Consider the following 24,134-nt stretch of genomic DNA (forward strand, 5'->3'; position numbering starts at 1 on the left):
CTCAGCATTCATACGTCCTCAGAGATTGCAGCATTCATACGTTGACAGAGATCATCAATCATACACAGAGCTCAAAATTATGAAATCACGTCATCCGTTCTTTTTGAGCGAAAAAAAACATTTTGTTTGACAAACGCACCCAATTACAAATAACACACAAACAAAGACTTTAAAATCCCTTTATAACTCAAAAGTGATTTAGTTGTAGGCGTCAGTTTTAGAACCATCTCATTTGAAATGCACTTGATTGCCAAAACAATATTTCGACAGGGGACATTTTATGTGGCAAAATTGGTAATTTTTTCATTGACATTGTTTTGGGGTAAACCTAAAAATAACTCAAGATGGACATATAACAAAATCATTTGAAATATATGGCATTTCAAATTATGAATATAAAGTGTACCATTGGTAATAGTCATTCATTAAGAGTATAGGTCACATTTCCTCAGAAGAGTACTTACAAAAAACATACAAAACCAAAACTCTACAGGAAAAACCATAAATGTGACGAAAGGAAGGAAGGACAAATCATTCGACACTAAAGGCAAACTACCAAATAAAAGACACACAATTTGAAAAGTCGGGGCTCAGTTCCCAAACAACTCCAGAATCAGATGCAAAGCCCCAACTCATACCTTCACATACAGACCGCATACACACCTCCAACCGGCGATCAACATGTCAGCAACCGATGGAAAATAAAAGCAATGACCGTTAAATAGAGCAATAACTCAATAAAAGCCATAATAAAAAACAAACTTGAAAAAAATAATACATAGAAAATGGGTTTTTCGTAAGTTAATTCTAGCCAACGTTTTGACAAGCTACCTCTACAACGGTGTGGTTTGGAGACTAATGGGCTGGGTTTGGTGGTCCGACCTGCCAACCCTGCCATATATACACAGACAAAGGGCTGTTTCCATCTTCCTCTTCTACTACACATTCATGCATTGTTTGATCACATCTCTAAAGTGAAATTAAAGTGTAATCTATGTATGTAAAAGGCCTTTGCTTTATGACACCCCTGGATTGCAACGTCGCAGAGACAAGTCATCCTTAGAAATACACACGCGACTTGAACACCTCAGCCCCCCCCGCCCCACCACCCACATATCTTTAATAACGAAGGTCTGTCTTCATCATCCAATAGTGTCAGACCCTCTGAACAGTACCATGACATTCTCTTAAAACTATAAATAATTCAAATAAAAAGCGAATAACTTCTTGCATCTGCAAAACCCATATGTATTAAGAATTACCCAGGGAACCAAAACAGAGTTTAAAAGGATAACAAATCATGACAGGGCAATTCTGGCAACACACACAGTAGTCAAATCACAGAGGTAGGCAAAGAATGAAATCAACAATTTGCCACATGACACAAAAGGAAGAAAGCATTAAATGGCATCAGGCATTAGATCTGTTAAAACTCCTAAAAATAAATCCTGTTAAAACATTTTTAACCCCTCTCTTGCTGGGTCGAAGGCTGAACAGATGCTCTTGGAATGGACAGTGCAAGTGGCAAAATAAATTCAGGAAAACAAAAAGGCGGGCTTCTCCCCTCATTGAGGTCACGCGCCTCCAGCCAATGGCGGCTTCAACTTCCTGTTGCACCACCGAGGACTGACCAATCACAAGGGGACTAGGCGTGAGAACCATGAAGCATACAAAGGTCGTTCCTATGCGGAGGGTGTTGGGACATCCGAGATGACTGCTTAGCAGTTGGGATGCTCTGCTGTTGACCACCATCCACTGAGGTGAAGCTTCAAATGTATCATCATCTAGGCTGTATACGTTTATGTTTTTACACACGCACAAATGTAGCAACACCTTCAAAACATTACATGTTCCTCCGGTGGTGGGCCAAAATCTCAGGAAGTGTGTGAGCGTGTAAAAATTTGGTTTGTGGCTGTTTATCTATGTTTGCCTCGTTAAGGAGTACATAGTGTAAAATGGAAGGGCTAACTCAAAGCCACCATCACCATAATCGACATTGGTCGTCTAACCAGGTGGATGGCGAAGGCGTCAGAGGTCTGAGCCCAGCAGACCCAGTGCGGGTTCTGGGTTCTTTCCTTTGGCCCGCTGGCTGACAGCTAACACGATGGAAGTCAGTGGTCCTTCATTTACACAAACACTGTGTGTGTGTGTGTGTGTGTGTGTGTGTGTGCGTGCGTGTGCGTTCAGGTGTTGAGTCCTGTCCTGTTGAATCAGGCAGCCGTCTAACGTCTGCAGTAGCAGAGCTCTGCATGAGTCAGCCGACCCGCGTCAGCCCGTGTGTTGTTGTGCGTGTCGGCCTGTGTGTTGTTGTTGGGTGCCATCGTGCGCTGTTGTGCACTCAGTGTTTTGACAACCCGATGGAGAGAGCCGGGCCGAGCAGCGCGGGGGGAATGAGTGAGCAGGGGGGGCTGTCTGTGAGAGATTGGATTACAGGCCGGGCCTGCTGCTCAGTGTTGAGCGGGGAGTGTCTGAGAGCCGGCCGTTTCGCCGACCAACGCCCCAATTATTTTGGCCGTGACGGGTCAGTGGCGTGGTGAAGGAGCAGTGTCTGGTCCCATGCTACTCTTAGTCCTGCATCAGAACCAGAGTCCGCCAAAAAAAAAAAAAAGGCGAGGCCACATAACGGGTACTAACTACTGTTCTTTACTTTGGGGAGGGGGGGGGGGGGGGGGGGGGGGATTTTTCAAATAAAAACATGTAGTTTGAGTTACTGGAAGCATTGGACTTTTAAAAATGTGCAAACGTTCAGCTCCAGCATACAGGCTGCATAGAACAGGTGATCAGACTTCTTTTCTTCTTTTCTTACGATACAATTTGATTTGTCGAACATTAGCATTGAAATCAATTTGTACACGCTCGCATAGCATGTAGGTCCTGTTGAGATTACACCTTAGTTATTTATATATATTTATATCTATATATGTCATATTATATATAATAATAGAATTAGAACTGAGAAAAACACATTGTTTCTCCTGTGATTACGACAATTACTACAATACAACCATTTTTTAACCATGGCGAGGTTCGACGTTCTGTCAACGCCAAAACAGAACAGAGCAGTTATAATTAAGATTTAAACATTGAAACGTGTTACCTCGTAGTTCAACCTCGTGTGGTCTATCAGTGACTACTCATATTTTACATCAAACTACATCGAGGGACACGTCGTCTACACAAAAGCAACGTGGGGAATCCTCGTAACCGTGACAACGCCTTAAAAGCGCGGTACATCTTGAAGTAAACGTCCACTTCAACTGCCAACCCATCAGGAACTCAGAGTGGCGCTGAACTCTGTGATCAGGAACAGAGCGGTGCCGACCTGGGGGATGATGGTTTGGTTGGTGGAGTGTGTGTGTGTGTGTGTGTATGTGGGGGGAAGATTGTGGGTCAGTGCATGCTCAGGTATGTGTGTGTGCGACTGTGCGTGTGAATGGAAAGCTTGAGGGTTAGGGGGGGGGTGTGGGAGGTGTGAAGTGTCAATAATAGAAATGGTTCTAGCTCCCTTTGGGCGGCGTCCATTTTAAGGCGGTGGGGTCGATGGTCTTGCTGTTGCCCCTCTTTGTCTCCTTGGCTTTCCAATCGTCGATGAGGTCCTGAAGGAGGGAAACCAGTTTAAACCTGTTCATTTCGTTTTTTTCGTTTGCGGGTTTTATGCTTTTTTTATTGTAGAATGAGCTCGACAAGAAGGTTTGGGAGAGAGAGGGGAGGACGGCAGCAGAGGCCCACGGGCAGGAATCAAAGGGGTCGCATGTAGAACAGCAACTCAAACTGAAAGGTGGTACTTATTTTAAATATTAAGAGAGGAGAACGGTAGTTCTCCTTGTCGGTAGTGTTGATTCCACGACGCTGCCTTGGGTCACTCAGCCTGTCTCAGCCGTGATCGTCACATTTGATCCAGAGATGTGTATTGATCAATATTAACTGAAGAGTGGGACCTGTAAGGAGGAATGGACCCCCTCTGGGGGATCTAACTGTAAATGGAACCCGACCGGGCCCTTTGGATCAGTGAAAGAGGACCTCAAATGACTTTTGGAAACGTTCAGGACACAATATGCCTCAGTGGACTGTGTGGACCACAGAATTGTGTGTGTCGCGTGCGTGCGTTCGTGCGTGCGTGCATGTACGTGTGCGTGTGCCTCCGTGGTGTTACCTGTCTTTTCAGTACCAGGTGTTTCCCCTTCCAGTACTTGAGCATCTGGAGGGACTGCAGGGTGCTGACGATGTCCACCGGGTTCACGGCCGTCTCCTGGCTGATCTCTGTGGAGCACACCGTTTGACATCCGTCAGCGCGAGCGGCCGACGGGAAGACACGCCGGACCAGACGGGGAGCGGCTTCACCGCCCCGCGTCGCTCGGCATGAACCGCCAGAACCAAGAAGACGAAGCACGACGTAAACCATTTATAAACTGATGGACCGTATCTATCCGGATAAAACACTGGAGGGGATTTACATTTAGGGCATTCAGCACACGCTTTTAGTCAAAGGGACTTACATTACTGACAAATACATTTGTCAAAAGAAGGAGAAACAATCTATATCGCGGTCGGTACAGTAAGAATGTTCATAGAACCAAGTGCCAAGTAGGGTTGCCGCGGTGTGGACATTTTCACACCGAGTAATACGCTCGTATTGCCGGTATCGGTATTAGTGTAAACGGTATTAACTTTGAAACTATAGGTCAACCGCCATCTTCTCCGTCAACTCTCTTCTCACACTCGGTGACAGCGGCTGGCAGCGCGCCAATCCTCGGCGTCTTATAACGTTCTATATATAATAGTATAATATAATTTTACATATCATAATATCACGGCCAAAAGCTCTGTGCGCCTCCGGATGGCCGTAGCGCGGGGAGCTCACGTAGGGATTGGGCTTCGCGGGGTTTGTTTACCGGTGTTGCTATGGTTACCGGTCTTGTAAGGAAGTGCGTCAATTCTCGGAGCGACAATTCTCCCGCACAGAGCAGAACTCGTACAACAGACAATAAGTGAGTAAGGGGGGGGGGGGGGGGGGGATGGCTTAGCAGTGAGACAGAGCAGAATGAATCCCAGTTTATGGGATGGCCCTGACCCCGACTAACCCTCCTCCCGACAGGGGGGCGGGCCCTGACCTTTGATGGAGATCTCTTTGCCCTGGAAGTGGTGGAGGTAGCGTAGCAGCACCTCCTTCCAGTAGCTGCGGTAGCTGATGAGGCCCAGGTCGGACAGGGGTCTCTCGGGGGAGCCCACTTTCTCCTCCACCTTGGACAGCAGGTAGCCTGGAGGGGGAGCACACCGTTGGGATGGTGTACATGGTGTTTACACCATGTACACACCATGACCTGAACCGCACTACCACCACGACACGCACTGCCCGGGTTACAAACGCTATCACATGGGGGATCGACCATGTTATAATCAGGGCAGTCAAATTAACACGTGGATTTCGATTAATTAATCACAGAAAAAAATAACGCAGATTAATCGTGCTTCTATAGTGCCCTTTGACCCGTTGCATCATTTGCGTTGAAACAAAATGGAGGCAGATGAGAAGACGCTGCTCGGCCCCGTGCGCGGAAAGTTCAAGTTTAAACAACTACCAGACGGAACTGTAGATAGGAACACCGTTATCTGCAATCTCTGTAGTAAGGAATTACCGGAGTTCATTAACCCTTAAATATCACGCAAAACGTTTGGTAGCAAGCTCGCAGTACGAGCTGCCACAGCCCCTGAAGCTGGCGCTAGCAGCCAGCCTCGTCAAGACACTCGACCAGGCGTTCAAGCGAGCGAGATGGAAATGTTATTAATTTGCTCTTAATATGCACCGTATGTTGATGAAAGACATGTTTAAAATAAAAGAGACCTCGAACTTTACAGTCTATTATGTCTATTATTCATTGCATCACTCGTCTGCCATAGTTTACTTGAATTAAATTATTCTGAAATACTTTCTCGGAAAAATGTAAGTATGCGATTAAGTAAGGGATAACGCCTGAAAAGGCGTCCATTATCAGGAGTTAATGGACGACGCGGAGGCGTGAACCGTCCGACTAGTAGCGGAGTACAGTTGCCTCCGCGAAGCCGATTAATTCCTGATAATGGACACCTCGAAGGGCATCATCCCGCTTATACCACGGTCACTTGCCAAAGAAAATAAATTCAGACCATTCATTTATATTTTCATGCGTTTTACAATCCAAATATATAGTTTTTGCACAAGCCATAACTGTGTTTCCCTGGTAACGCCTGAGGGTTTGACTAATTCCTGGAACAACCATTACCCTCCCGTAAGGTACTTATGCAACGGATCGTTGTTCACTACTCCAGCAATTAGGACGGACCTTAGCTACGACTTGGCAACGGGAGGTATTCTAGTCCGTCGGCTTTGACTGCGTTCCCGTTGCTATGGTTACTCATTTTTGAGACAGGCTGATACGATGCGCCAGCTAGCGCATTAATTGAGAGCGGTGAAGAGACAATTTGACTGGAACTACTCGGCAGGTGTCCGTATATCAGGAGGTAATGCACACCCTGCAGCCAATCAGAATCGAGCATTCCCCCCGCCGTGGTATAATTTAGATTAATTAATCACAGAGCCTGTAATTAATCAGATAATTATTTTTAATCGCTTGACAGCCCTGGTTATAATATATATTGGGATGAATGTCACATGCTCGCACACACACACACACACACACACACACACACACACACACACACACACACACACAGGGGACTCACTGAAGTCGATGAGCATCTTGCCGTAGCCCTGCCTCATGTACTGGGGCATGGTTAGGATGCAGGACACGTTGTAGTTCAGGAAGGAGTTCTTCTCCTGCACACAAACACATCACGACCAATCACAAACAGACGGGTCCGACGGAGCAACCACACAGACGTAGGGAGCCGCGCACACACACACACACACACACACACACACACACACACACACACACACACACACACACACACACACACACACACACACACACACACACACACACACACACACACACACACACGAGGCTGTACCTTGGAGAAGTAGCCCACCAGGTGGCAGCCCGTGTTGTCGGCCTCGGTCATGACGTAGAAGAGGAAGGGCTCCACGTCGTAGTACAGCGTCTTGTGGTCCAGGAACAGCTTGGCCAGCAGACACAGGTTCTGACAGTAGATCTGGAGAACAATGATGTGGCGATGAAGATACATTTAAACAGCGCTCCTTGGTAACCCCTCTCGTTGAGGTAGGGGGAACCCCAGTAAATCAGCATTAAACAGGGTGGTTAAGTTCTGGTCGGTTGGCCGATTTGTCATTCTGTATGAACTTGTTTGACCCAATTCCCTTTCACAGGGAGATTTTCCTTTAAGCGCAAAAATGCAGCACTAGATTGCTCTTAAGCGTCGACCGAAAGGCAGACCCAGCGGTCAGATCCACACGGGGTCCAGTAGTCGCCTCTCTTTAACACCATCCATTCAGCCTTTCGGTTTTCAGTTAACGCTGATAGACTTGGATCTCCGATGGTCCCATGCGTTCCCTGCTTCAGAGATCACGCATTACTGAACGTGAAGCAAACATCCACAGCCAGTGTTTAGATCCACAGCCAGTGTGAGACTTTATTTTCTAGATAGCACAGAAATCAATTCCCACCGTTACCAACATAATCCTTGCTTAACCAACATTTTAAATTTAATCGATGGGAAATAGGGGTGGCGTTTGTTGGTATTGGTGGCCCGCTTTCGTGGGAAGTGCACGATAATATCTGAATCATTACAGAGCTAAAACAGTCACAACAAGGTTATTTGTCAGCTGCACTTTCTCTGTGTTTACCGATTCAAGGTTTAATAACTCAATAATTTATCATGAATTTGGAAGGAAGGAAATAAGCCCTTTCCTATGTTTTACTACTAGGGGATGCTCCCCTAAGGGGATATAACTCAAACACCTTGTGGAGCCTCTTCTATTATCTGGCTTCAACAGCAGGGGCAAAACGAAGACCTCTGTGTGGATGAATTCTGTGCTTTTGTAACACATGGCAAGAAGGTAGAAAGCATTCCTCCAAGCGGAAACAGGTGGGTTTAATCTCATTTATAGCCACAATAGTGACAGCTCGAGGCATTTAAAGAATTAAGGTGTTCAAACAGCAAAGAATGGAATGGCCCTGGTTGGGGAATTGGAAAGGGTAACGACTGCAACAATGTGGTAGGAAATAAGAAAATGATTTGTGCGTGTGTGCTGGGTGGAGAGCTTACAGCCAGGAAGAAAGGTCCTCTAGATGTGCTGGGACCTTGTGGTTTCCCCTTCTGAATTCAGTGCCACTTTGGTAGCATTTTTTCTGCGGTTGTTTTCCATGTTTGCTTGTAATGGTGGTAGTTGACATGGTGTTTGCTTGTTACGGCGATCGTTTACTGTGTTTGGTTGGAGGTAGTTCACCATTGTTGGTTGCGATGGTGGTAGTTGACCTTGTTTGGTTGTGGTGGTGGTAGTTTACCGTGTCTTGTTGTTATGGTTTAGTTTACCATGTTTGGAGGATATGAAGGTAGTTTACCGTGTCTCGGTTTTATGGTGCTAGATGACCAGTTTTGGTTGTAATGGTAGTAGTTTACCTGATGTTTGCTTGTTATGGTTCTAGTTTACAGTTAACATGTTTTGTTGTTATGGTAGTAGTTTACTGTATTTCATTGTTATGGTGGTAGTTGACTGTGTATCGTTTATATGGAGGGAGTTTACCATGTTTTTAGAAATGGACAATGTTTTGATGAAGACCAAGCCAAGCCTCACCTTATTCTTTTTGCCATCCACCTCGAAGACGGAGATGTTTGTCTTCCTGTAGATCTCATCGCCTGGAGGATGCTTCCAAACACACTTTGCCTTGAGGAGACAAAGGAAGCAGAAGAGCACAGTGCTTGGGGGTTTGATGGGTTAGATGATGAGCCCATTGTGCTGGGCATGTAAAGGTACTCCTTACTCAAGTGTCTGAAGCTAAGCCTTGACCCCTTAACTGTTTTAAAGTCCAATTAAAACAACCATAAGGAAGCCACTTCTGCATTCTTCCATCAGACACAATGCCTCACAAACAACCCGAATAACTGATTAGATGGTTGAACTCCACTCTTCACTACAACAAACTACGGCGACGCTCTTACGCCTTGGGGCTCTTTACTGGCCTCCCTAGCGAAGCTGCCCTCCCCTCCTCGCTACAACAAACTACCGCGGCGTTCAGAGGTCTGAGGGCTCTGTGACGGTCCCCTCCTCGCTACAACAAACTACCGCGGCGTTCAGAGGCCTGAGGGCTCTGTGACGGTCTCCGTCTCGAAACGACCGTCCCCTCCTCGCTACAACAAACTACCGCGGCGTTCAGAGGCCTGAGGGCTCTGTGACGGTCTCCGTCTCGAAACGACCGTCCCCTCCTCGCTACAACAAACTACCGCGGCGTTCAGAGGCCTGAGGGCTCTGTGACGGTCTCCGTCTCGAAACGACCGTCCCCTCCTCGCTACAACAAACTACCGCGGCGTTCAGAGGCCTGAGGGCTCTGTGACGGTCTCCGTCTCGAAACGACCGTCCCCTCCTCGCTACAACAAACTACCGCGGCGTTCAGAGGCCTGAGGGCTCTGTGACGGTCTCCGTCTCGAAACGACCGTCCCCTCCTCGCTACAACAAACTACCGCGGCGTTCAGAGGCCTGAGGGCTCTGTGACGGTCTCCGTCTCGAAACGACCGTCCCCTCCTCGCTACAACAAACTACCGCAGCGTTCAGAGGTCTGAGGGCTCTGTGACGGTCTCCGTCTCGAAACGACCGTCCCCTCCTCGCTACAACAAACTACCGCGGCGTTCAGAGGCCTGAGGGCTCTGTGACGGTCCCCTCCTCGCTACAACAAACTACCGCAGCGTTCAGAGGTCTGAGGGCTCTGTGACGGTCCCCTCCTCGCTACAACAAACTACCGCAGCGTTCAGAGGCCTGAGGGCTCTCTACGGGCCTCCCTTCGCGATGCCACCCGCCACTCCTCAATACAACCGAGCATCACATCCAGAGGTCTGGGGGCTGGGGGCTGGGTCACGGGGGGCTGCGGCCAGACGCCAGGGGCTTGGGGGGGCTGCGGCCAGACGCCAGGGGCTTGGGGGGGCTGCGGCCAGACGCCAGGGGCTTGGGGGGGCCGGGGTCAGACGCCAGGGGCTTGGGGGGGCCGGGGTCAGACGCCAGGGGCTTGGGGGGGCCGGGGTCAGACGCCAGGGGCTTGGGGGGGCCGGGGTCAGACGCCAGGGGCTTGGGGGGGCCGGGGTCAGACGCCAGGGGCTTGGGGGGGCCGGGGTCAGACGCCAGGGGCTTGGGGGGGCCGGGGTCAGACGCCAGGGGCTTGGGGGGGCCGGGGTCAGACGCCAGGGGCTTGGGGGGGCCGGGGTCAGACGCCAGGGGCTTGGGGGGGCCGGGGTCAGACGCCAGGGGCTTGGGGGGGCCGGGGTCAGACGCCAGGGGCTTGGGGGGGCCGGGGTCAGACGCCAGGGGCTTGGGGGGGCCGGGGTCAGACGCCAGGGGCTTGGGGGGGCCGGGGTCTCACCATGTGTCGGCGGAGGATGGTCTGGCTCTTCATGTACTTGAGGCAGAACTCGCACATGTAGAGCTTCCCGAGGCGCGCGTACTCCTCGGGGTAGGGCGAGTGGTACCACGTGTCCAGCTCGTAGCGGCCGAACACGATGCTCTTGATCATGTTGCCGCCCTCCGACGACGCGTGGCCCGCCAGCCGCAGCTTCTCCTGCAGGTGGAGGGAGGAGGAGGAGGAGGGGTTAAGGAGGAGGAGGAGGTAGGGGAGGGGGAGGAGGAGGAGGAGGGGGAGGAGGAGGGGTTAAGGAGGAGGAGGAGGAGGTAGGGGAGGGGGAGGAGGAGGAGGATGGGGAGGAGGAGGGGTTAAGGAGGAGGAGGAGGAGGAGTTAAGGAGGAGGAGGAGGAGGTAGGGGAGGGGGAGGAGGAGGAGGAGGAGGAGGAGGAGGAGGAGGAGGAGGAGGAGGAGGAGGGGTGAAGGGGGAGGAGGAGTGAAGGGGGAGGAGGAGGAGGAGGAGGAGGAGGAGGAGGAGGAGGAGGAGGAGGAGGTGGAGGGAGGAGGGGAAGGGAGGAGGAGGAGGGGTTAAGGAGGAGGAGGAGGTTGGGTTATGGTGGAGGAGGTGGGGGAGGAAACGGGGAGGGGAGGGTTGGGCTAGGGGGGGAAGGGGTAGGGAGAGCGAGAGGGAGATCAGGTTAAGGTGCAGGGGATTGAAGGGTGACGGGGAGGGGTGGGTGGGGTGGCAGCAGGTTAGGGGGGGACGGGGGGACGGAGCGTGTCAGGGGGGAGCAGTGAACCGAGAACAGCCCAGACAGATGGACAGCGCCGGCGTCTCGGCGGTCGAGGATGATTTCACTCTGGGGCCCGACGAGAGCTGCCTCGGCCAATCAGCATTCGTGATGTCATCGGGTGTCGGCCCGGAGCGATCCGCGACGGGGACGCACAGCGGCAGAGGAAACCAACAAGGCTACAGAAAAACACCTCTGAAGGTTCAGCGGTGTGGAGGAGGGAGCTGAACCCGGGGAACTCAGCGAGAGGGAAAGAGAACAGAAGGCAAGGAAGGAGGAGTAGGAGACATGGGAAGGGAAGCCGAAGAGAGAGACGGTGTAAAGGCTTAGTTATGGTTCCACGTCGACGCAACACAAGCGGGTTTGCGGACCCCTTGCGCGTGGGGTCGGCTTAGCCCAGGTGGTAGAGCAGTTGTCTTGTAACCGAAAGGTTGCTAGTTCGATCCCCAGCTCCTCCTAGCTGAGTGTTGATGTGTCCCTGAGCGAGACACTTAACCCTAACTGCTCCTGACGTGCTGGCTGTCGCCTTGCATGGTCGACTCTGCCGTCGGTGTGTCAATGTCTGTATCAACCGATGTAAGTCGCTTTGGATAAAAGCTTCCGCTAAGTGCCCTAATTGTAATTCTAATTCCTTGCGTCCACCTCAGGGGCCTCCCAACTATTGTAACCTTGCGTTTAGGCGACGCAGCAGCAAGAGCTGTGATTGGCCCGCTCACTGAAACCCGACGCAGAAACAAAACAGGTTCACGACTGCGTCGAAGCGTCTGTGTGGTCATTGCGTTGCGTCGACTTGGAGCCATAACTGAGCCTGAGGCCGTGTTCACATCTAGCGTTTGTTTTTGTAACAGGGAAAAGTTGAGCCGACCGTTTTTTCAACAAAAAGAAAAGCTGGCAGCGTTTTTTTGCCCTAAAAGCGGCGAGAGCGTTCCTTGTTCTGACAGTTGAGAGTTTCCTTCGTGAGACGAAGGGCCAATGCTCCGCTTGTGATTGGTCAGTTGCCCAAAAGACGTCTGACGTCGGCTGCTTTCTTCCTAAACGGCGTTTAAAAAAACGGCTGTGACTTTTTCCAGAAACGCTCTGCTCCATAGGAATATAATGTAAAATAAGCGCTGGCAGATTTAAAAAAACGCTAGATGTGAAAACGGCCTTAAAGGGGACATATTTTACCACCAGTGAACGTGATTAGCTTACAAGCCGTTTCGAAAATCTGCCGCTAATCACGTTCACTGCTGGTATAATATGTCCCCTTTAAGGGGGGGGGACAAGGGTTGGATCAAAGATGGGAGAGCGGGGTGGCACGGCGACGGCGACCAGGGGGGTGGGGGGGGTCTGTGGTACCAGGTTGGTGGAGGCCCGTGCCTGGGCCTTCCTGAACAGCTCCAGGTCGTAGTCACTGGTGATGTTCTCTAGGAGGGGCTCACGACCCGCCCCGTGGCTCTGTCGGGGGTCCTGAAGAGGAGGGCACGGTGAGAACACAACCGCAGACACACACAACTTAACACACACACACACACACACACACACACACACACACACACACACACACACACACAGACACAGACAGACACGCACACCATCAATGACACACACAACTAAACACACACACACACAAAGACACACACACCACCACAGACACACACACAAAGACACACACACAAAGACACACACACACACACACACACACACCATCAATGACACACACAACTAAACACACACACACACACACACACACACACACACACAAAGACACGCACACCTTCAATCGGCCGATTAAAAACAAAACAAAAAAAGCCTATAAAACGTAGTTTTTGATACCTTAAATATACTTTAAACACTTTTGACGAATATGTGAATTGAATGCAGAACCTTTGAGTGTTTTAGAATACATTTACAGTCAAAAATGAGTGTAATGTAAAATAAATAACTAACTCCCAATGTGCTGCGCTCGTGAGCAGTGACTAACACGTGCGTGCTGAGCAGTATGGTCTCACCGTTAGAGTCTACAGTATAACAAATTAACAAGGCCTGGGACCTAAAGAAAAACAGGCACAACATGCTCAAACAACGCGTCTTGTGTACATTGGTGAGATGAGCGCGCAGCTGCCTGAGCGAGCGTGCTTTCATGTTGTACGGTAAAATTCAATCTCCTCTTTTTTACTCCAGCTAAAGTTGTTAGTTAGCAAGGCGAGTAGGAGCGCAATCTGCAGGATACTAAGCGCAATAACATTAAAAAAAACCAAAAAAAAAAACGTTCTAATCTGCGTCTTTTTGGAAGATGTTGATTATTTTCAAAAAGGCTATAATCGGCCGATTAAATCGGAAGGCCGATGAATCGGTCGGGCCCTACTAAACACACAACCAAAGACACACACACAACAAATAAGACACACACAACTAAACACACGCACACACCCAATGACACACACACAACCAAAGACACACACACAACGACACGCACACAACCAAAGACACACACAACTAAACACACACACACACACACACACACACACACACACACACAACCAATGACACACACACACACACACACACACAACCAATGACACACACAACCACACACACACACAACCAAAGACACAAACACAACCAAAGACACACACAACCAAACACACGCCCACAACAAATATCACAAGCACACCCACAAAGAAAAACACACACAATCAATGACACACACACAGCCAAACACCCACACACACACACACACTCACAATCAAGAACACAACCAAAGACACACACACAACCAATAACACACACACAACCAAAGACACAAACAGCCATTTCTAAATTGTGTTTCTCTGTATTTTATCATTTTGTGTGTTTCCTATTTTACGGTTGATCTGAGCTGAACAACTGCTTTAGGCCCAATCCCATTTCTACCCCTTACCCCTTCCCCTTACCCCTTCAAAACAAGGGGGAGGGGTAAGGGGTAGAAATGGGATTGGGCCTTACTGTGTGGGCTGAAGGGACCATTGTGGGTTCAACAGTTACAACACGTTGACAACCACACGTCCCTGCAGCACGACGCCCCTAAAGCTCTGATGAACAACGTCCTCGATTAGTACCGCAGAGCACCCCAAAGCCCCAGCATGCACCACAGCGCGGCTGACATTCATTTGAGCAGATTTTCGTTTAAATCAATGCTGAAATACAAAAGAGCTCAACTCGCATTGACCAAAGTATTTCAAAGCGCGCATTGCAAAAAACAATTAGGCAGGCAGTTTGTTTCTACCGCACACTTTAACAAGGCCACACAGATGCATGGGTGATGAAGGAAGGCATACAACACTCGATCGGAAGAAACATAAAACTAACAGAGGAAAAAAGAAAATAGCACCCTTAAAATCCCACAGAACCGTACACCGATTGCACAAATGACCCTGGATGCTTCGAGATGATTACATTACTCTTTTATTACGGTGAATTTTATTAAGATTATCCAGCCAGAAGCTAACAAAGGCCTAAAAGGTAATAAAGATGACCATTTACATGGAAGCAATGCAATTAGGGCAACAGATTCATAATCGTGTTAGGGGCTGAATTACATTCATTCAAATGTATCGCATTACAGGCCGTGATTGTGTTGTATTGAGTTATACGTCGCATAAGGAGAGGAAACCTCATCAGGGCTCTTTTTCCTTTCTGAGGTACGACCACCAGATACTGAAGCCTCCTCCTCTGTACCATGTGACCACGGGGAACCCAAACGGGACCACTCACCATGTGCTTCTCCTTCTGCTCCTTGTTGAGGCCGTAGTTCCTCTTCCTCCTCAGATCCGTCACCTTCTCTTTGTAGCGCAGCTGGCGTTCTGAGGGGGCCTAGGATGGACGGACACACACACACACACACACACACACACACACACACACACACACACACACACACACACACACACACACACACACACACACACACACACACACACACACACACACACACACACACACACACACACACACACTTCTATGAGCGGTCTATTTCATTACAGTCGACCGCAGTGCTCTGTCTGCGTCGGTGGAATCGTCGGCGTGCGTGTCGGCGTGCGTGTCGGTGTGTCGCCGCGGCGAGTGACCCTACCCTGCCACCCTTCTTGCAGCGGACCCTGCTGGTCCTGGCCCCTAGCCTGGAGGCGGACCGGGGCGCCGGGAGGCGTCCGTTAGGGGGCGTCTGGGGCGTGGCGGGCTCATGCTGCGGGCGTGAGGGGGCACAAGGACACAGCCGGGTGGGCGACTACGTGAGCACGGGTGGGACGCAGAGGAGCGTCGAGGAGTCGTGGGGGTTTGTATCGCGTGAAACACGTAAACGTGAGGGTGAGTGAGTGAGTGAGTGAGTGAGTGAGTGAGTGGGTGAGGGGGTGAGTGAGTGAGTGAGTGAGTGAGTGAGTGAGTGAGTGAGTGAGTGAGTGAGTGATCGAGTGTGTGAGTGAGTGTGTGTGAGTGTGAGTGAGTGAGTGAGTGAGTGTGTGAGTGAGTGAGTGACTGAGTGAGTGATCGAGTGAGTGTGAGTGTGAGTGAGTGTGTGTGTGTGTGAGTGAGTGAGTGAGTGTGTGCCGTGCTCACCTGGTTGCGTGTGGAGTGTCGGTTCTCGTCCTGCCGGTGGGACAGGGCCCTCTCCTCCACCTGCTTGTCGCGCGACGTCACCTTGCCCTGCTAGCATCACGTACCGATGGGAAACACCATGTAGCATCAAGTACCAATGGGAAACACCATGTAGCATCACGTACCGATGGGAAACACCATGTAGCATCACGTACCGATGGGAAACACTATGTAGCATCACGTACCGATGATAAACACCATGTAGCATCACGTATCAATGAAAACACCATGTAGCATCACGTACCGATGATAAACACCAAGTAGCATCACGTACCAATGATAAACACCATGTAGCATCACGTACCGATGATAAACACCATGTAGCATCACGTACCGATGGGAAACACTATGTAGCATCACGTACCGATGGGAAACACTATGTAGCATCACGTACCGATGGGAAACACCATGTAGCATCACGTACCGATGGGAAACACCATGTAGCATCACGTACCGATGATAAACACCATGTAGCATCACGTATCAATGAAAACACCATGTAGCATCACGTACCGATGATAAACACCAAGTAGCATCACGTACCGATGATAAACACCATGTAGCATCACGTACCGATGATAAACACCATGTAGCATCACGTACCGATGATAAACACCAAGTAGCATCACGTACCGATGATAAACACCATGTAGCATCACGTACCGATGGGAAACACCATGTAGCATCACGTACCGATGATAAACACCATGTAGCATCACGTACCGATGATAAACACCATGTAGCATCACGTACCGATGGGAAACACCATGTAGCATCACGTACCGATGGGAAACACCATGTAGCATCACGTACCGATGATAAACACCATGTAGCATCACGTACCGATGATAACACCATGTAGCATCAAGTACCAATGGGAAACACCATGTAGCATCACGTACCGATGGGAAACACCATGTAGCATCACGTACCGATGGGAAACACCATGTAGCATCACGTACCAATGATAAACACCATGTAGCATCACGTACCGATGGGAAACACCATGTAGCATCACGTACCGATGGGAAACACCATGTAGCATCACGTACCGATGGGAAACACCATGTAGCATCACGTACCGATGATAAACACCATGTAGCTTCACGTACCGATGGGAAACACCATGTAGCATCACGTACCAATGGGAAACACCATGTAGCATCACGTACCGATGGGAAACACCATGTAGCATCACGTACCGATGGGAAACACCATGTAGCATCACGTACCGATGGGAAACACCATGTAGCATCACGTACCGATGATAAACACCATGTAGCATCAAGTACCAATGGGAAACACCATGTAGCATCACGTATCAAAACACAGTTCACAGTGTTTCCCCTCCATAGACCAATGTGTGGCGCACACACCGATCGCCACAAATTGATAATGTTTAATTGTTTCCGATTTTTGGGCGATTTTGAAACATAAATACCGTTCGGTTCGTTCATCTCTGCATTGCACTCTTCCTCCCTGCCACTCTCGTTCACACACGCACACAGAGACAAGCGCGCATACATGCCAATGGTGCGCGGGTACACTTCCACTTATTGGATCAACCCGCGTGTCACTGATACAGCGGATTCGCCCGCGCCTCCTCTCAGCGCGCCTACAGAGGAAAACCCGAAGCAGCGGGATATCATCCCACCTCCCCCCCTCCCCCCAAAGACTCCACGTCCTACACCCCTTGCACTTTACAAGTCTCCCACGTACTAGGTTGTGTGCTACAAGTCGGTCCCTCTCCTTCCAATATATTTAACCTGAATATTGTGGGGGAGGTTTGGGAGTTGGTACCTTGCACTCATCGGAGGAGAGGTTGTGGTAGAGGGGACAGCCGGATATGGAGAAATGTCTCTCGTGTCTCCCCGTCAGATGGCCTATAGGACGGCGAGAGACGGGACAAGATGGCACATGAATGGAGGAAAGGGTTTCGTGGGAGGAGGGACAGAAGATTAGTTAGTGACTGGAATCTAAAATGAGGTTCTTCCCCAATAATGCATTTCCCACATTTAATTTGCTGCTCTGAAACGTTGTGTGTGTATAAAAGTAGAAAACCATTCTATACAATTAAAAATAGCAGTGTTTATGTCTCTATTTAAACTTCCCTCCATGGAGGCTTGTTGGATCACTTCTACTAGACTGGATTGAAATCACCCCACAAGCATTTGGTACAGCTCAGGAACGACCCAAACCTGGGGATCTCCCAATGTCACACTCTCTGTTTTTAATGGAGACGATGTCTGCTTTATAGTCTACACTGTGGATTTTCCTTGACAAGACAAAACTTGGATTGTTTCACAGTATAGTCTCTGTAAACCAAAATATCTGACTTATGCATAAGAGCATGCAAATCTGCATTAACTTTCCCTAAGTCTCATTCCCTCTCTTGGTCATAATTCTTTTGTTGTTCAGCTATTAATGATGATTGCCCAATGCCTACTCACCCACCTTCATGATTCTTGAAGATGGGCTTTTTTACTTGCTGAGGCAAACACTATTGTATTATTGTGAATCAAACCTTGAACTGCATCCCGTTCAAATCTCACATCTGAAACAATTTAAACCTGCTTTAAATTGTTCAAAACCAGAGAATCCTGCAATGTTAAATTACATTTCCATTTTAACGGATAAATATTAAGTAAGCAGTTTAATGTCGTTCATCACAAGCTCAGCCCGGAGATGAAGCTAAAGTTTTGCTTTACATTAAGCTATGACATGTTTGTACTTTGGCTGCCATTGTTTGGCTACGTAGTCTTCGGGTTAGGCCGCTTATTCTTTTTTGAAATCACTCTCGCCCAACTTCCATTAAAAGCGTCGGAGCCATAAGTTTGTTACACATAAAGCAGAAAGAATTTGCGGGCAGCATCCTATGAGGTTATAGATACTTCAATTGTTTTAATAGCAACGGGTGGATAAAGGTGTAGGACACCTCTTATATGCAGAGCGGAGCCCACTGTCAGTGAGATACATGCCGGTTATGATCCTATCACTTAGATCCATGACACTGGCTATATGTTTAGGGTTAAGTGCAGCCTACCTTAATTGGGAGTGGGGACAATTTAAAAGAGGAATTGTGTTAGATGCATGACTAGCATTGATCGCCTCAGTGACTGAACGTAATGACGCCGCGTCTTGTGCACAACGATTTGGAGTCAGGGGATCGGCTCCTGTAATTGCTAGATGCCACCCGGCAACAAAGGTCTTCTGTTGCGAGCCGCACGTCTCTCATTGAAAGTGGATGTCTAGCAGGCGTGTTTCACGCCCATCTTAAAAGGCCAGTACCTGAATTGAAAAATAATTTTGAGCTAATGCTGTGGAATTTGGGAATTTGGAGCTAATGCCTTATCAGCGTGTATATCGCCCAGCCCAATTAATTAAATGTAAAGTTATATTGGCCCCCTTTACACTGATATCGATATATCTGTGATACAATCGGCCAACCGATATATCGGTCAATTCAATTTAAACAACAGGCAGCATTGCCGAAAGGCCGCGCTTTAGATAAACTTCAAACCAATCACTTTGTGTTTTGATTGAATGAAATTTGTAGGTGAAGGTATTCTCTGGAATCTCCTCTTTTTAGCCATCTATGACAGCCATCTGACTATAGCTCCACTTATGGGTGAATCTGATCCAATCCTTAGCATCCCTTACTCGTTTTACAAGTTCTACAAGTAGGGCAATTTATACAACTTTTGACAATCTCGTTTTCTTTGTCTGCGAATTTGTCAGGAAAAAAATATTATCAAATATAATTTGGTTCAGACAGATCTCATAGAACCCCGAATTAAATATGAACTGTAAAATAAGAAAAACAAAAGTAATTTTTGCTTGCGTTCATTCAGAACACACATTACCAATTAGGGCGATTAATCGAATTTGGTGGCGATTTCGATTTTAGCGTTAAACGATCACAAAACTAATATAATTTAATGTTCATTTTTAGTTTTTATTAAATGTTTTATAGAAAGGGCAAAACAGCTGGATACTAATCTTTACATTATTTAATGTAACAATTTATTTTTGACCAATTTGTGTAATTTTATAGGGCGAAATTTCAAAGTTCTCAGTTAAAACGTGTTTTTTAGGAGAGACATGCTGAATAAATACATGTTCTCAAACTCAAAAATAATCGTTTGAATAATCAAGATTTTAATGTTGACCAAAATAACCGTGATTATGATTTCTTCCATAATCGAGCAGCCCCCCCCCCCCCCCCCCCCCCGGCGGCCGTGGGCCTCACCTAGCGAGTTGCAGCCCGGCGTCGGGCACTTCATGTTGAAGTTGTAGCTCTCGTGGAAGCGCCGGCGCTTGGGCCGGTGGGAGAGGTCGTGGGCGGCGGCCTCCTTCAGCGACAGCTCCTTGGCCAACCGCTCGTCCTCCTCCTGGGAGACCACCGCGGCGGGCGGGGGGGGCGCGCCGCCCTCCTTGCCGCCGGAGACCGGGCCGTCGCCGGGGCCGGAGACCTCGGGGTCCGACTCCGAGTAGGGGCCGTTGCCGGTGGGGGTTCGCGGCGGGGTGTCGCAGGCCTTTAAATCTGACCAATCAGGATGCGGGATTCACGTTAGGCGGTGCGTTGGAATATTTTCGCATCGACCGATTTGATTACATTTTTTAAGACCGATTTTTGCATTTAAATGCTTTATTATAGAGTAAGCTAGAGAGGAAGGTCTGGGAGAAAGAGTGCAGGACATGCTACTACGGGCAGGATTCTAACCCGGGTCGCTGCGTTCAGGGAAGGAACGCAGCGACCCGGGAATGGCTGCTATGACTGTCAACGTCTTAAACGACTTCACAGTCCAAACTCTACACACCGGTAGTATGTATGTAACAATTACTCCCCTAAATGTGTCTTTTACTTGATTATGATGAGGAGCATTGCTAATGTCCCCAACCCCGCCCGCTATTTAGTTAAATAATTACACGTAGTGGACAGAAATTGACTGCAGGCAGAGAAAAGCCAATTACACCCCCCCGTTGTGGAGAATCTAATTTAATTGGAACGATCATTCAGAACCCCGGCAGGAGGTGTAATATATATAGCCACTAGATTACCAGGGCCTGGAACACTCCCTGCTGCTTTAGGCTGCGCTGAACGCACCTCTCGACGCACTCCCCAAGTAATCAACATGCTATACCATAAGACCGGCAAACAACATCTAAACAGCAAGGGTGTCGTTTTACTAAAGAGAAGGGGGGGGGGGGGGGAGTAACTATGTACAGAGCTTTGTCTATTAATTGGTCAACAAATAAAATCTGTGCATTGACAATGTGGATAAAGACATTTTCAAAGAACTCTTAGAATGTTATACTAACCGTCCTGAAAAAAAACATTCGATTTAAAGGGGAAAAGCGAGTCGCTAAGCTTATTCGGGGGACCATTTTTGTTTATCGCTTTTACCATTGAGTTCGGTGTCAGAGCCGGAGGACCTGCCTTGGCGTAGCGGGTATTTTTTAGCCGTGGCGTTTGTCGCCCCCTGCTGGCTGCGTGTGACTCTGCGTCCAGAAGTGAAGACCAAATCTGCTGCAGTTGCTGCCGCTGCTGCTGCCGCTGCTGCTGCTGCTGCGGCTGCCGCTGCTGCTGCCAAATTAACGGCCTCCTCTGATCCTAGTGTTTTACAGGGGCTGCTCCGTACTGGGCTGGAGTTGCCTAGAATAAAATAAATACAGAATAGAGTAGACACATGGATGGATTATATAAAAACTCTGAGAGCTTAAGCACTGCACTGATTCAATGACATTAAAGAGAGAAAAAGGACGATTTGAGAAGGGCAAAGGATCAAGTCAGGGTACTAAATCTATAATGTAAACTCACAAATACATATCGACAAGTTAACAAAGACACAAGCATTTGCTTTCCAAGATAAAGCCCAGATTAAAGGCCACATCTTGACTTGGCAATGACTAGGCCTACAAGCGACAGCAACAGCACATAAGACCTAGCATAGCATACACATACACATACACATACACATACATACTTCTGCCTGACCTCCGTAGACGAGAGATTCAATTCCCATGCAGGACAGCCCAGGATCATTATGGGCTGTCGTAACTAATTTGTGACTATACCCGTTTTCTCGCTAAATTTAAAACAGAATCGCAGGGAAATGAGCCTTAAATGGCCTCCACACAGGCAACCACAGCGAGGAGAAACCGTCAGTGTTACCCTCTCCCCTGCTGTAAATCCTGTGTGACAGGCCGAGCCTAAAGAGGTCATATGAGAGGGGGCCAGGGGGCGTCTGTCTGAGTCCATTCAGGCTTTATGGCTGACTCTATACAATAGAGGGGCTCAAACCCCCCCTCCTCCAACACCCACTGCCTGAGGCATCACCGACGACAACAAATAGGCACATCCCTTTAACTCGTTTGTCAGTGGACCGTTTCATTAAAGGTCATTGTTTTTGTACTTGTAACCATTAAGCAATGCGCTTTGAGCTTCAAACCCCGAGCTGGGGTCGATTCCCGTGGGAGCTGAGCCACGACACACGGGTTCAGATTAAGGAGGGATCCAAGAGGTAGAAGATCAGAGCGGAGCGCTACGCTGAGCGCGCGCGTGACGCGAGTGTTGTCGACTCGACGGTACCTTGTGAGCTTTGACTGAGCCTCAGCGACGACCGGGTGAGTCGCGTGTCCCTCCGCCGGCCCGCCGGGTCCTTCTCGGGACTCTCCGCCGGCTCGTCCGAGTCCTCTGTCCCGTCGGAGCTACTCCCGGCCACCCGCTGGCGATCAAACCGGTTTGAACAGTTTAGGATGAGGCGGTTACAACAAGGAGGCCTCGAGGGCTACGAAATATGGTGAAGCTTTTTTGGCAAACAGAAAGAAATATTTTTTACCACATGTGGTGAAAGTAGTTTGAATCAATATTTACCGACGGATAATTCAGTAGGGATCCCATTCTGGGAGAGGAGCATTCCTATTGCCCCCATGTAAAGGCTTACTGTGCACAAACAATGTAGCCTAAGCATCAGACACTTGCCCTAGTTAAATATGCAAATTCTTCTGCCAATTCTTTCTTAAAAACAAGTTTGATTATATGAAGGCTGCGTACAAAGCTCAAGGGCCATGGGTGAGTCCGAGTCCCAAACGCAGAAGTGGGGTTGCGTTGGGGGCTGGGCCGACCGGAGGGGCACAGCCCGGTTCACACCCATCCAACCATATGACCTAGAATATCCGGGATCCCGTTAATGAGAAAGACTAGGTTCTTACTTTTCACAGGACCAAGTAGTAACCGTCTTAAACGATCAATAACACCACTTATATTGGAAAACCCATCAACAAAAATCATTTCACTCGTAAACGACATTAGAGACAGGCTCCTAATTTAACCACGCCCAATCACAACAGAGAGGGCGCGGTTAAGAACGTAAAGCCAATTGGCTCACAGCTAATTTCCGCGCTGTCCAATCAGAGGGATGTTTTGGGACTTGTGCTTCTCGACAAAAAACAACAACAACAACGGGTTTATTTCGTTTTAACGCGGCATGCAACGGGCCTCAGTGTGATGCACGCACGCATTTATTGGATATATCTGAGATCTCTACCGAGTTCATCCAATAAATAAAACGAGTTGGCCGACGTCCCACTCATGGTGCTGCTGCTTCAGACGTGTGCATCGTGTCCAGACACACGAAGCAACGTTATCGTTTGCTGACTCACTTCGTACGATAATAAGTCAATGGCTGCTGTCTGGAGCGGGGTTCGATACGGCCACGATAAAACTCTAACGCCTAGCGATCCGTTGGGTTCGCTTCTGGTTAGGAGAGGCTAACCAAACGCACTTTAGTCCTGTAGTGTCTGGTCCAGGGATCCAACACTAGCAATGTAATTCAATCTATTGCAATGTGGTATCCTGCTCTAATGGTGGCCTAAATATGTGCACGTTTCCTTCCTCTGCGCCCTCCTATCTGAGCATTGATCGCCGCTGACGTTGTGTTCCTGGGTCTGCACAGTTTGTGTTTTATATGTAGCCTCACACAATCCTTTGACTTACCTTTCTCCGGGGCATCTTTAACAACGGGGTGTCACGCGTTCGGGAAGATCCTTTAAATCCGACGCACGTCACTTTACCCCCAAGCAATGGATAATAACCGCGCTGACCATAGGACTTAAAACATTATCTAACCCGTGTTGGGACAAGAGCAACACATTCTCCGCACTTGGTTTCGGTACGGAGCGCATGCGCGGAGGTTGTGTGTGTACGGCGAGGAAAAGCGTC

At 48.8% G+C, this 24,134-nt stretch overlaps 1 protein-coding gene across 4 annotated transcripts; it reads right to left on the bottom strand.

Annotated features, from left to right (window-relative positions):
• Positions 1–165: 165 nt before the first annotated feature.
• Positions 166–24,115, bottom strand: LOC115558028 (histone acetyltransferase KAT7). 4 transcript variants are annotated; one of them, XM_030376040.1, is made up of 16 exons: positions 23,910–24,115; positions 22,503–22,638; positions 21,318–21,566; positions 20,160–20,453; positions 17,711–17,793; positions 15,872–15,958; positions 15,390–15,500; positions 15,032–15,130; positions 12,635–12,745; positions 10,530–10,724; positions 8,756–8,845; positions 7,012–7,152; positions 6,721–6,814; positions 5,112–5,258; positions 4,154–4,260; positions 166–3,596 (listed from the first exon to the last, which is right to left on the bottom strand). In XM_030376040.1, the coding sequence occupies exons 1-16, from the start codon at positions 23,922–23,924 to the stop codon at positions 3,498–3,500; spliced, it is 2,058 nt and encodes a 685-aa protein (XP_030231900.1). In that variant the 5' UTR covers positions 23,925–24,115; the 3' UTR covers positions 166–3,497. The 4 variants fall into 4 exon arrangements, with proteins under 4 accessions (XP_030231900.1, XP_030231899.1, XP_030231898.1 ...); XM_030376039.1 differs by having other exon boundaries at positions 15,872–15,961; XM_030376038.1 differs by lacking the exon at positions 23,910–24,115 and adding an exon at positions 22,788–23,089.
• Between the last annotated feature and the right edge of the window lie 19 nt (positions 24,116–24,134).

Source organism: Gadus morhua, chromosome 2 (genome assembly GCF_902167405.1).
Source record: "Gadus morhua chromosome 2, gadMor3.0, whole genome shotgun sequence".
Classification (NCBI taxonomy): domain Eukaryota; kingdom Metazoa; phylum Chordata; class Actinopteri; order Gadiformes; family Gadidae; genus Gadus; species Gadus morhua.